This window comes from Coregonus clupeaformis, chromosome 17, assembly GCF_020615455.1.
Source record: "Coregonus clupeaformis isolate EN_2021a chromosome 17, ASM2061545v1, whole genome shotgun sequence".
NCBI classification, from domain to species: domain Eukaryota; kingdom Metazoa; phylum Chordata; class Actinopteri; order Salmoniformes; family Salmonidae; genus Coregonus; species Coregonus clupeaformis.
Genome location: NC_059208.1, coordinates 11577676 through 11592460, shown reverse-complemented (window position 1 = coordinate 11592460; position 14785 = coordinate 11577676). Strand labels below are relative to the sequence as shown.

Genomic DNA, 14785 nt, shown 5'->3' with positions numbered 1-14785 from the left:
GTTCTCATCATTGATTCCATCGCAAGAAGTTCCTCTGTTATTTCAAAGTTCTCATTTATTCCTCTGACAAAAATGAAAAGTTGAGCGGTGTTCTTTTGTGCCCAATATAAATTAATGGTAAATAATGTATTGTGTCATTTTGGAGTCCCTTTTATTGTAAATAAGAATAGAATACGTTTCTGAACACTTCTACATTAATGTGGATGCTACCATGATTACGGATAATCCTGAATGAAGCGTGAATAATGATGAGTGAGAAAGTTACTGACGCATAAATATCATTCCCCCCCAAAATGCTAACCTCCCCTGTTATTGTAATGGTGAGAGGATAGCATGTCTTGGAGGTATGATATTTGTGCCTCTGTAACTTAGGTAAAAAGACAAATAATGTCCCGTTTGGAACACTGACAAGTAGAGCAATCAATCAGGTTTGGTGGGCCTGGCTCCCCAGTGGGGGGGCCTACGCCCCTGCCTCAGTGAAGAGACAGTACAGTCGTGGTCAAAAGTTTTGAGAATGACACAAATATTACATTTCAAAGTCTGCTGCCTCAGTTTTTATGATGATGATTTGCATATACTCCAGATTAATTGCAATTAATTGCAAAGTCCCTCTTTGCCATGAAAATGAACTTAATCCCCAAAAAACATTTCCACTGCATTTCAGCCATGCCACAAAAGGACCAGCTGACATCATGTCAGTGATTCTCTCGTTAACACAGGTGAGAGTGTTGATGAGGACAAGGCTGGAGATCACTCTGTCATGCTGATTGAGTTAGAATAACAGACTGGAAGCTTTAAAAGGAGGGTGGTGCTTGAAATCATTGTTCTTCCTCTGTTAACCATGGTTACCTGCAAGGAAACACGTGCCGTCATCAGTGCTTTGCACAAAAAGGGCTTCACAGGCAAGGATATTGCTGCTAGTAAGATTGAACCTACAGTTGACGTCGGAAGTTTACATACACTTAGGTTGGAGTCATTAAAACTCGTTTTTCAACCACTCCACAAATTTCTTGTTAACAAACTATAGTTTTGGCAAGTCGGTTAGGACATCTACTTTGTGCATGACACAAGTAACTTTTCCAACAATTGTTTACAGACAGATTATTTAACTTATAATTCACTGTATCACAATTCCAGTGGGTCAGAAGTTTACATACACTAAGTTCAATGTGCCTTTAAACAGCTTAGAAAATTCCAGAAAATGATTTCATGGCTTTAGAAGCTTCTGATAGGCTAATTGACATCATTTGAGTCAATTGGAGGTGTACCTGTGGATGTATTTCAAGGCCTACCTTCAAACTCAATGCCTCTTTGCTTGACATCATGGGAAAATCTAAAGAAATCAGCCAAGACCTCAGAAAAAAAATGGTAGACCTCCACAAGTCTGGTTCATCCTTGGGAGCAATTTCCAAACGCCTGAAGGTACCACGTTCATCTGTACAAACAATAGTACGCAAGTATAAACACCATGGGACCAGACTACGGTTTGCAACTTCACGTGGGGACAAAGATCGTACTTTTTGGAGAAATGTCCTCTGGTCTGATGAAACAAAAATAGAACTGTTTGGCCATAATGACCATTGTTATGTTTGGAGGAAAAAGGGGGATTCTTGCAAGCCGAAGAAAACCATCCCAACCGTTAGCACGGGGGTGGCAGCATCATGCTGTGGGGGTGCTTTGCTGCAGGAGGGACTGGTGCACTTCACAAAATAGATGGCATCATGAGGAAGGAAATTTATGTGGATATATTGAAGCACCATCTCAAGACATCAGTCAGGAAGTTAAAGCTTGGTCACAAATGGGTCTTCCAAATGGACAATGACCCCAAGCATACTTCCAAAGTTGTGGCAAAATGGCTTAAGGACAACAAAGTCAAGGTATTGGAGTGGCCATCACAAATCCCTGACCTCAATCCTATACAACATTTTTGGGCAGAACTGAAAAAGCATGTGCGAGCAAGGAGGCCTACAAACTTGACTCAGTTATACCAGCTCTGTCAGGAGGAATGGGCCAAAATTCACCCAACTTATTGTGGGAAGCTTGTGGAAGGCTACCCAAAACGTTTGACCCATGTTAAACAATTTAAAGGCAATGCTTTCAAATACTAATTGAATGTATGTAAACGTCTGACCCACTGGGAATGTGATGAAAGAAATAAAAGCTTAAATAAATCATTCTCTCTACAATTATTCTGACATTTCACGTTCCTAAAATAAAGTGGTGATCCTAACTGACCTAAGACAGGGAATTTTTACTAGGATTAAATGTCAGGAATTGTGAAAAACTGAGTTGAAATGTATTTGGCTAAGGTGTATGTAAACTTCCGACTTCAACTGTAAATCAACCATTTATCGGATCATCAAGAACTTCAAGGAGAGAGGTTCAATTGTTGTGAAGAAGGCTTCAGGGCGCCCAAGAAAGTCCAGCAAGCGCCAGGACCGTCTCCTAAAGTTGATTCAGCTGCAGGATCGGGGCACCACCAGTGCAGAGCTTGCTCAGGAATGGCAGCAGGCAGGTGTGAGTGCATCTGAACGCACAGTGAGGCGAAGACTTTTGGAGGATGGCCTGGTGTCAAGAAGGCCAGCAAGGAAGCCACTTCTCTCCAGGAAAAATATCAGGGACTGACTGATATTCTGCAAAAGGTACAGGGATTGGACTGCTGATGTCACGATCGTTTACGAACAAGAAGGACCAAGGCGCAGCGTGATATGCATTCATATTTATTAACGACTAAACACACGACAAAACAACAAACGAAACGTGAAGTCCAAGGTAGCATACAAACAACATACCTTACACGGAACAAGATCCCACAACTAACAGGTGCCAAAAGGCTGCCTAAGTATGGTCCCCAATCAGAGACAACGAGCTACAGCTGCCTCTGATTGGGAACCACCCCGGCCAACATACATCTACACATTCTAGATCTAAAACATAGAACACAACATAGCAAACACAACACAGAAAATACACACCCTGACTCAACAAATACAAGTCCTCAGAGTCAGGGTGTGACAGTACCCCCCCCCCCCAAAGGTGCGGACTCCGACCGCGCCACATAAACCTAACAGGGTAGGGGCCGGGTGGGCATTCCGCCTCGGAGGCGGATCCGGCTCCGGGTGTGACCACCACTTACTCTCCACCTCCCCGTTGCGCCCCTGGTCTGGTCTGGACCTCGGCGCGCTGCTTCCCCTCTCCTTCCTCCCACGACATACCAAGCCCTGTCTGGACCCTGGTGTGGGGAACCCCGAACCTGGAGAGGGGCTGACGTCTGGGTCTGGACTGGAACCGCTGACTGGAGCTGGACCCGACGACGGTGGATCGAACTGCTCTGGCTCCGGAGTGGAGCCGCTGACCGGAGCTGGATCAGGCACCGGTGGAGCGGACTACTCTGGCTCCGGAGTGGAGCCGCTGACCGTAGCTGGACTGGACCCCGGTGGAGCGGATTGCTCTGGCTCCGGAGTGGAGCAGCTGACCGGTGCCGGACCAGGCACCGGTGGAACAGGTACGGGCCGTGCCGGACTGGACACACGCACCACTGGCTTGGTGCGGGGAGCAGGAACGGGCCGGACCTGGCTGATGACGCGCACCCCTGGCTTGGTGCGGGGAGCAGGAACGGGCCGGACTGGGCTGACGACGCGCACCACTGGCTTGGTGCGGGGAGCAGGAACGGGCCGTACCGGACTGGCGACGCGCACCACTGGCCTGGTGCGGGGAGCAGGAACAGGCCGGACCGGGCTGGCGACGCGCACCACTGGCTTGGTGCGAGGGACAGGAACAGGCCGGACCGGGCTGGCGACGCGCACCACAGGCTTGATTCGGGGAACAGGAACAGGCCGGACCGGGCTGGCGACGCGCACCACTGGCTTGGTGTGAGGGACAGGAACAGGCCGGACTGGGCTGGCGACACGCACCACTTGATTGGTGCGAGGAGCGGGACTGGGTTCCTTCATTAACCCCCGCTCCTTCTGCTGCCTAACCAGCTCCTCTCGCCGTGCCTCTACACTTTCCTTCTGCTCCCTCTGAACCAATGACCCCCTTAATCTGGCGGCCTCCTCTGCTAAACAGCTGAGCCACTCTATCGCGGCCTCCTGCTGCCTAGTCGTCCACGGCGTGAGCCCCCCCTAAATTTTTTTGGGGATTGTCTCTCCCCCGTGATCATGGCCTCCATCCCTCTTGCCAGACTCTCGCTCATCTCCTCCCAAGTCCATCCTCTCTCCTCGTCACGCTGCTTGATCCAGGATTGGTGGGATCTTCTGTCACGATCGTTTACGAACGAGAAGGACCAAGGCGCAGCGTGATATGCATTCATATTTATTAACGACTAAACACACGACAAAACAACAAACGAAACGTGAAGTCCAAGGTAGCATACAAACAACATACCTTACACGGAACAAGATCCCACAACTAACAGGTGCCAAAAGGCTGCCTAAGTATGGTCCCCAATCAGAGACAACGAGCTACAGCTGCCTCTGATTGGGAACCACCCCGGCCAACATAGATCTACACATTCTAGATCTAAAACATAGAACACAACATAGCAAACACAACACAGAAAATACACACCCTGACTCAACAAATACAAGTCCTCAGAGTCAGGGCGTGACAGCTGAGGACTGGGGTAAAGTCATTTTCTCAGATGAATCCCCTTTCGATTATTTGGGGCATCCGGAAAACACCTTGTCCGAAGAAGACAAGGTGAGCGCTACAATCAGTCCTGTGTCATGCCAACAGTAAAGCATCCTGAGACCATTCATGTGTGGGGTTGCTTCTCAGCCAAGGGAGTGGGCTCACTCATAATTTTGCCTAAGAACACAGTCATGAATAAAGAATGGTACCAACACATCCTCCGAGAGCAACTTCTCCCAACCATCCAAGAACAGATTGGTGACGAACAATGCCTTTTCCAGCATGATGGAGCACCTTGCCATAAGGCAAAAGTGATAACTAAGTGGCTCGGGGAACAAAACATCGACATTTTGGGTCCATGGCCAGGAAACTCCCCAGACCTTAATCCCATTGAGAATTTGTGGTCAATCCTCAAGAGGCGGGTGGACAAACAAAAACCCACAAATTCTGACAAACTCCAAGCATTGATTATGCAAGAATGGGCTGCTATCAGTCAGGATGTGGCCCAGAAGTTAATTGACAGCATGCCAGGGCGGATTGCAGAGGTCTTGAAAAAGAAGGGTCAACACTGCAAATATTGACTCTTTGCATAAACTTAATGTAATTGTCAATAAAAGCCTTTGACACTTATGGAATGCTTGTAATTATACTTCAGTATACCATAGTAACATCTGACAAAAATATCTAAAAACACTGAAGCAGCAAACTTTGTGAAGACCAATACTTGTGTCATTCTCAAAACTTTTGACCACGACTGTACAACACCCTCCCTCTCGCTGTCTCTCTCTCTCTCGCTCTGTCCTACATCTGTGTGAATTACTGAGTTCTATTTTCACCTGCTACCATTGAATCAGGCAAAAGTCAGTTGTTATATAGTCAGTACATAGCTAGCACATAGATATTACATAGTTACTAGATATTTAGTACATGGTCCATAGCTATAACAGGTACTGTACCTGTCGTGCTAACACCAGTAGAGTGATGAAGAAGATGAAGAGAGAAACAGAACCCATCGTCTTCAGATCCTTTAGAATGCCTGGCCTGAGGAGAGAGAAAAAGAGAGATGAAAGAAATAAATAAAAAAACAATGAAAGTGTTTCACCAGCTGAAAGCTCAACTTTCTATCGATGTAATAACGTGATCGGTCTCAGGAGTGGAGTGAATCCTCTCTCTCTCTCTCTCTCTCTCTCTCTCTCTCTCTCTCTCTCTCTCTCTCTCTCTCTCTCTCTCTCTCTCTCTCTCTCTCTCTCTCTCTCTCTCTCTCTCTCTCTCTCTCTCTCTCTCTCTCTCTCTCTCTCTCTCTCTCTCTCTCTCCCCTCTCTCTCTCTCTCTCTCTCTCTCTAATAAATTCCACTCTATGAAGACAAAACCCCAATATCATAGAACCTGTCAGTCATGATCCGAACAACAATTACGCCAGCAACCGAGTTCTATTTCATAGCGACAACTTTTGATTGACAGATGAGAGAAATATCGCTTTGACAGACATTCCCTAATTACTCTGTCGGTGGCTCTGAGTCATGGCCTATTATTGCATAGATCACAGTAAGGGAAGAAACAGTGTTAGCAGTATGTGTGTGTGTGTGTGTTTGTTGGTGTGGGTGTGTGTGAATGTGTGTGGGTGAGTGGGTTTCTGTGTGCTTGTGTGTGCATGTGTGTGTGCCTCAACCCTACACACACTTCCACAGTCATTCCCTAAAGGCTGTATGTCTGTGGATTCTACCCTATATATTACATCAGGGCCGAAGGAAGGGAACATTGTGTAAATACCAGGGTTTTCATAAAAGGAAAGCTGTCTCTCTAACCTGTTGAGTGTGTGTGCATGTGTGTGTGTGCACCTGTCCAGTGTCCGTGTGCTGTAGAGTGTAGTACTGTATCCGTCCAGCAGGTGTGCGTGCGTCTGGAGGATGATGATGTTGTAGATCACCACGGCAACTAGCATGACAACCATCTTCAGCTCGTAGTTGATCCTCAGGAACACAGAACATGACACCAGACCCAGGATACAACAGTAGATAAAATACTACAGAGAGAGAGAAGGGGGGAGAGAGAACGAGCGAGAGAGGAAAGGAGAGAAGGAGGGCGGAAGTGAGAGAGAGAGAGAAAGGGGGAGAGAGAGAAAGAGAGAGAGAGAGGTGGGAAAGGGTGGAAGGGAGAAAGAAGAGGGGAAAGAAGGGATGTGAAGTCAATAAGAGACTGAGAGATGTTATATCCAATCTTTGGAGATGATATACAGTGCCGTCAGAAAATATTCACACCCCTTGACTTTTTCCACATTTTGTTGTGTTATATCCTGAATTTAAAATGGATTAAATTGAGATTTTCTGTCACTGGCCTACTCATAATACCCCATAATGTCTCGTTCAAATATTTTTTATTGAACACACAAGAATGGTGTATAGGTATGAAAGACATGTGTACAGTTCTTATCTAAACATAAGAGAACAGACATGAACAACAAGACCCAGAGTTCTGGACACAAAACAAATATTACAAAACACGACATACAGAACAGGGACAGGTAGAAAGAAAAAGGGTAGATGTAACCCCCCCACTTATACCCCCCTTTATTCCCCCCCTTATTCCACCCTATTCCCCTCCCGACTGCTCGAATGTCGGGGCCAGCTACACGCTGCCCAAAGGTAGATTACAATATGACAATTGAGAGTGCGTTAAAAGTACAAATTCACAGCGCCCGACTGGTCCAAGTAAGAGAGGAAAGGTTGCCAGATTTGATCAAATGTTGATAATTTATTGTTCAGAATATATCTAATTCTTTCTAAGTGTACAGTGTTTGCCAATTCGCTGAGCCATAATTTGGTAGAGGGCGCTTCCCTCCTTTTCCAAAACAACAAGATTATTTTTTTTGCCGAAATGAGACTGTAAGAGATGTTTTTGGGAGTTGGTTAATCCGTTTAGGGAATCGGACACTCCCAGGATTATCAGAAGCGGGTCTGGGTCTATTGAAGTCTCCAGAACTTCAGAGAGGACCCCAAAAATTCCACACCAATAACCATACAGACTAGATAATAGGGCAAAGCAGTGGAGTAGTGTACCCTGCTCAGCCTGACATGTATCACACATAGGGGATGTATCAGGAAATATCCTATGCAGTTTAGTTTTGGAATAGTGTAATCTGTGTAATACCTTAAATTGTATGAGACGATGTCTGGAGTTAATGGAGCAGGTGTGGATATACTCCAAGCTATCCTCCCAGTCTGCCACCGAAATATCAGTCCCTAGTTCTTCCTCCCATTTTGCCTTAATGGCATCAGTAGAGTGTGCGCTAACAGATTGAAAAGCGTCATATAGACGAGATATCAGTTTGTCTGAGGTGGGGCATATTTTTATGCATCCGTCAAACATGGAAGGTTTATCATTCCCAAATGTTGGGAGGTGTTTTCTAACATAGTCTCTAATTTGTAGGTATCTGAAAAAGTTACTTCTGGGAAGGTTATAAGTTTCCCTCAGCGATTCAAAGGAAGCAAAGGTCCCTCCTATATATAAATCCCCTATGGTACTTATCCCCAACTCTCCCCCATCGCTCAAAGGTGTTATCAAGGTTAGAGGGGGGCAAAGGAGGGATTCCTGGCAACAGGGAGCATGAATGATATTGGTCTAAGCTCAAAGTGGACTTTAATTTGCTTCCAGATTCGGACTGTGCTATGTATAATAGGATTGTTACGGTAAAGTGACATCTCCTGATTGACAGGTGACAAAATCACAGCACCAATAGAGAAGGGGTGACACTCCTCCCGCTCCATGCTAAGCCAGCTGGATGGCGGGGGTGCGTCATCCAGCAAAAACGTAACAGCGCGGAGGTTAGCGGCCCAATAGTAAAATATAAAATTTGGGAGAGACAATCCTCCTTCCATCTTGGATTTACATAGGTGTTTTTTACCTATCCTGTGTGTTTTATAATCCCAGATGAAAGGATTGATAATAGAGTCCAGTTGTTTATGAAAGGATTTAGGTATGAATACTGGGATGTTCTGGTATAGGTAGAGCAGTTGTGGGAGGAAGACCATTTTAATGGCATTAATTCTTCAGAGCAGAGAAATTGGGAGAGTTCTCCAAAATGGTATGTTTGCCTTGAGATTTTGCATCAGAGAAGGGAAATTCTCTTTAAATAGTAAGGAGTATTGTTTGGTAACTACAATTCCAAGGTAGGTAAATTTTTCTGAAGATAACTTAACTGGAAGATGTTCTAGCCAGGAGGTGTTTTGCAACCGTATGGGCATTAATTAACTCTTGTTCCAATTTATTCTGTATCCCGAGAAGGTACCAAACAAATTAATCACCTCAAGAATAGCTGGAATACTAGCTTGGGGTTCTGTTACATAGAGGAGAATATCATCTGCGTATAGGGAAATCTTATTTAGAGTATCTTTAGTATTATAGCCGTGTATTGCTGAATGAGATCTGATCGCTTGAGCGAGAGGTTCAATAATTAGGGCGAAGAGCATAGGCGACAGCGCACAACCCTGCCTTGTCCCTCTGTGAAGGTTAAATCAGGGCGAAAGTGATTGGTTAGTGAGTATTCTCGCACAGGGGTTCCTATATTAAAGCTGGATCCAATTTATGAACCCATCTCCAATATTACATTTCTGTAGGACCTTGAATAGATAGGGCCACTCAACTTGGTCAAAGGCCTTTTCGGCGTCAAAAGATATAACGGCAAGGTCCACGTTAGGTAACCTCTGAGAATACATAATGTTGAAGAGGCGCCTGAGATTGAAGAATGAGTTTCTGTTAGGGATAAAGCCGGTCTGGTCCGAATGGACCAATTTGCCAATTAAAGTGCTAAGCCTGTTAGCCAGAGTTTTTGCTAAAATCTTTTGGTCTGTATTAAGGAGGGATATTGGTCTGTATGACCCTACCTCTTCCGGATCTTTACCCTGCTTATGTATAACTGTAATAAACGCCTCATAATACCCCATAATGTCAATGTGGAATTATGAAAAAATGAAAAGCTGAAATGTCTTGAGTCATTAAATATTCAACCTCTTTGTTATGGCAAGCCTAAATAAGTTCAGGAGTATGTGCTTAACAAGCCACATAATAAGCTGCATGGACTCACTCTGTGTGCAATAATAGTGTTTAACGTGATTTTTGAATGACTACCTCATCTCTGTACCCCACACATACAATTATCTGTAAGGTCCCTCAGTCAAGCAGTGAATTTCAAACACAGATTAAACCACAACGAAAAGGGAGGTTTTCCAATGGCTCGCAAAGAAGGACACCTATTGGTACATGGGTAAAAAAAAAAAAGCTGACATTAAATATCCCTTGGAGCATGGTGAAGTTATTCATTACACCTTGGATGGTGTATCAATACACCCTGTCACTATAAAGATACAGGCGTCCTTCCTAAATCAGTTGCCGGAGAGGAAGAAAACCGAGGCCAATGGTGACTTTAAAACAGTTACAGAGTTTAATGGCTGTGATAGGAGAAAACTGAGAATGGATCAACAACATTGTAGTTACTCCACAATACTAACCCAAATGACAGAGTGAAAAGAAGGAAGCCTGTACAGAATACACATATTCCAAAACATGCATCCCGTTTGCAATAAGGCAGTAACGTAAAATTGCAAAAAATGTGACTAAGAAATGTCATGAATACAAAGCGTTATGTTTGGGGCCAATCCAACACAACACATCACTGAGTACCACTCTTCATATTTTCAAGCATGGTGGTGGCTGCATCATGTTATGGGTATGCTTGTCATCGGCAAGGACTAGGGAGTTTTTTAGGATAAAAATAAAAACTTGTTCAGTCTGCTTTCCAACAGACACTGGGAGACAAATTCACCTTTCAGCAGGACAATAACCTAAAACAAGGCCAAATATACACTGGAGTTGCTTTCCAAAATGACATTGAATATCCCTGAGTGGCCTAGTTACAGTTTTGACTTAAATCGGCTTGAAAATCTATGGCAAGACCTGACAATGGCTGTCTAGCAATTATCAACAACCAACTTGACAAAGCTTGAATAACTTTAAAAATAATAATGTGCAATTATTGTACAATCCAGGTGTACAAAGCTCTTAGAGACTTACTCAGAAAGACACACAGCTATAATCGCTGCCAAAGGTGATTCTAACATGCATTGACTCAGGGGTGTGGATACTTACAGTTCAAGTCGGAAGTTTACATACACCTTAGCCAAATACATTTAAACTCCGTTTTTCACAATTCCTGACATTTAACCCTAGTAACAATTCCCTGTTCTACGTCAGTTAGGATCACCACTTTATTTTAAGAATGTGAAATGTCAGAATAATAGTAGAGAGAATGATTTATTTCAGCTTTTATTTATTTAATCACATTCCCAGTGGGTCAGAAGTTTACATACACTCAATTAGTATTTGGTAGCAATGCCTTTAAATAGTTTAACTTGGGTCAAATGTTTTGGGTAGTCTTCCACAAGCTTCCCACAATAAGTTGGGTGAATCTTGGCCCATTCCTCCTGACAGAGCTGGTGTAACTGAGTCAGGTTAGTAGGCCTCCTTGCTCGCACATGCTTTTTCAGTTCTGCCCACACATTTTCTATAGGATTGAGGTCAGGGCTTTGTGATGGCCACTCCAATACCTTGACTTTGTTGTCCTTAAGCCATTTTGCCACAACTTTGGAAGTATGCTTGGGGTCATTGTCCATTTGCGACCAAGCTTTAACTTCCTGTTGCTTCAATATATCCACATAATTTTCCTTCCTCATGATGCCATCTATTTTGTGAAGTGCACCAGTCCCTCCTGCAGCAAAGCACCCCCACAGCATGATGCTGCCACCCCTGTGCTTCACGGTTGGGATGGTTTTCTTCGGCTTGCAAGAATCCCCCTTTTTCTTGCAAACATAACAATGGTCATTATGGCCAAACAGTTCTCTTTTTGTTTCATCAGACCAGAGGACATTTTTCCAAAAAGTATGATCTTTGTCCCCATGTGCAGTTGCAAACCGTAGTCTGGCTTTTTTATGGCGGTTTTGGAGCAGTGGCTTCTTCCTTGCTGAGCGGCCTTTCAGGTTATGTCGATATAGGACTCCTTTTACTGTGGATATAGATACTTTTGTACCTGTTTCCTCCAGCATCTTCACAAGGTCCTTTGCTGTTGTTCTGGGATTGATATGCACTATTCGCACCAAAGTACGTTCATCTCTAGGAGACAGAACGCGTCTCTTTCCTGTGCGGTATGACGGCTGCGTGGTCCCATGGTGTTTATACTTGCATACTACTGTTTGTGCAGATGAATGTGGTACCTTCAGGCGTTTGGAAATTGCTCCCAAGGATGAACCAGACTTGTGGAGGTCTACAAATGTTTTTCTGAGGTCTTGCCTGATTTCTTTTGATTTTCCCATGATGTCAAGCAAAGAGGCACTGAGTTTGAAGGTAGGCGTTGAAATACATCCACAGGTACACCTCCAATTGACTCAAATGATGTCAATTAGCCTATCAGAAGCTTGTAAAGCCATGAAATCATTTTCTGGAATTTTCCAAGCAGTTTAAAGGCACAGTCAACTCAGTGTATGTAAACTTCTGACCCACTGGAATTGTGATACAGTGAATTATAAGTGAAATAATCTGTCTGTAAACAATTGTTGGAAAAATTACTTGTGTCATGCACAAAGTAGATGTCCTAACCGACTTGCCAAAACTATAGTTTGTTAACAAGAAATTTGTGGAGTGGTTGAAAAACGAGTTTTAATGACTCCAACCTAAGTGTATGTAAACTTCCGACTTCAACTGTATGTAAATGAGATATTTCTGTATTTCATTTTAAATAAATTTGCACTTTGTCATTATGGGTTATTCTGTGTAGATAGGTGAGAAAATATATATTTAATCCATTTTGAATTCAGGCTGTAACACAACAACATGTGGAATAAGTCAAGGGGTATGAATACTTTTTAAAGGCACTGTAGAGAGATGGAGAGAGTCAAACAGCAGACTAGACTCTACTTTATGAGTCTACATTAGCAAGCCATAACAACAGTTCCTCCCAAAAATGTCCAGTCAACATTTCCCCCCCAAAACTATCATCATATATGCCTATAAAAAATTTAATGTGGCTCTTTATGTGCTGAGTATCACTTCACTGAATGGTCTTTGGCCAGGGAGTATTATGGTCCATTAAGGCCAACACAGGGTAATGGATCAGAACAAGTTACTGTATGATGAACTAGAGGAAGGAGGGTAGGAAGGAAGGAAGGAAGGAAGGAAGGAAGGAAGGAAGGAAGGAAGGAAGGAAGGAAGGAAGGAAGGAAGGAAGGAAGGAAGGAAGGAAGGAAGGAAGGAAGGAAGGAAGGAAGGAGAGTCAGCAATATAGATGGAAAGAAAGAAAGTATATGGTATAACTGAATATGTGGAGAGCAGTGAATCAGGACTACCTATTACTGGCTGACGTATAGAAGGTCCCTATTCAATAGGGTAAACACCATTCATTTAGAAGATAGGAGAAATGGGTCCGGGCTATTAGCAAAGAGAGGTGACTAAGTGAAAAGAAAAGAGAGAGAAAAAAGAAAGGAATATTACTGATGCAGAAAATAGAGGGAATTGGCTGCCAGTCAAGACTAATGGTGAAGAGAGGTGTGTGAATGAAAGCCTGAACTAGAAGTGGGGGCCACATTAAATCAGATTGCAGGCTGTGAATAGCCACAGGGGCACATGCATCAGACGTGAAAAGTGGACAACCACAATTATTCAAAAGAAATGGGTCCAGAATATAAAGAAAAACTATTTATAAAATAGGGGAATGAGATTGTGTTGGACACTATGGAGGAGGGTAATGATGTGTAAGATATTATTGTTAACTATTAGATAAAGATGTACACAGAGGGTGAAAAATGTAAATGAAAACTGTGTATGAAAATGGACTGGATCTGTTCATACATTTTTTCAGTTCGCTTATGAGTTCCTTGAGGTGTAAAATGTCAGTAATGAGCCTATCAAGCCCTATTCACCAAGGCTGTTCTCTAGTGCTGATAACAAACACTAAATCGATACTAAATCTCAGGAGGACAGAGTTTTTGTTTCTAACAGACAGAGATCATCTTGCCTCAGACGTAGCTAGGAGTGAGTGATTATGTAAGCTGTGTGTGAAGTGTGTGAAGCAAGCAGGAAACCTAGGGCTTTCGTGCGAGTAATTCAAATGCAATTGAGGGAAAAACACAGTTGCGACAGCACACCAGATGCGAGCCAGTTTCCCATGAACTTTAACTATTTTGGACTATTGAGATGAAGGAGAGGAGACAAGGAGAGGAAGCCACTTTAGACAATTGAGAGACTATCCAAGTCAACAGCCGGGCCACTTCTAGAGCCCTCTCAGTGCCACCAAACACATTGATAGCAGCACAGTGTCTCTCAGTTCTCTGTCAGCTGTTGTAAGCCTGCTGTGAAAACACACTGAGTAGATCAACAGTCTACAGTCTACAGTCACACACAAACGGATTGATTGTGATTGATGTAACGCAACGTTTATGATAGACAATGTAAACAAACATTACTTTTGTGGCCCTGGTTAAAGAAATATGAGCGTTGACTTAAAATCATTCACAAAGGAGTGACTTTTCTGTTATGAACTAATAAACACAGAATGCTAGTGACGAACACTCTAACTTCATGAAATCCAATATTGGAACCATGGAATAATCCCCAAAATTCAGACTCTTCCTGAAAGGAAAGCTAAAACAAGTATTATAAATATTTCAAACCCAGGTCTGACCCAGAGGAGATGTCAGTAGCGTAGCACGAATGTAGAAAATAGTAAAAATAAAGAAAAACCCTTGAATGAGTAGGTGTGTCCAAACTTTTGACTGGTAGTGTATATTTTCTAGGGGGGGACAGCTAACTTCCTGCAATTCTACACATTTAGCCTTGGGGAAAAGAGAACAATTTGCTGTTTTATAGCTAATCTCATGCTATTCTACACATTTTGCCATGAGGCTGAGAGAAAATGCTGCTGTTTTAAAGCTAATCTCATGCTATTCTACACATTTTGCCATGAGGCGGAGAGAAAATGCTGCTGTTTTATAGTTAATCTCATGATATTCTACACATTTTGCCATGAGGCTGAGTGAACAAATTACATTTTTAAAGCTAATTAAAGTTCAAATATAGGTGTGTTTACTATGATAAAGGCACTGGAGTATGA

The 14785-nt window shown here is 43.4% G+C and overlaps 1 protein-coding gene across 1 annotated transcript in view; it reads right to left on the bottom strand.

Annotated features, from left to right (window-relative positions):
- LOC121585784 (adenylate cyclase type 2) overlaps positions 1-14785 on the bottom strand; it is a 130777-nt gene that overhangs the window by 18036 nt on the left and 97956 nt on the right. Inside the window, exons 18-19 of the mRNA XM_045226078.1 lie at positions 6471-6655; positions 5589-5673 (exon numbers count right to left, since the gene is read on the bottom strand). Of these exons, the coding sequence (XP_045082013.1) occupies positions 5589-5673; positions 6471-6655 (270 nt within the window). The remainder of the gene's footprint in view (positions 1-5588; positions 5674-6470; positions 6656-14785) is intronic.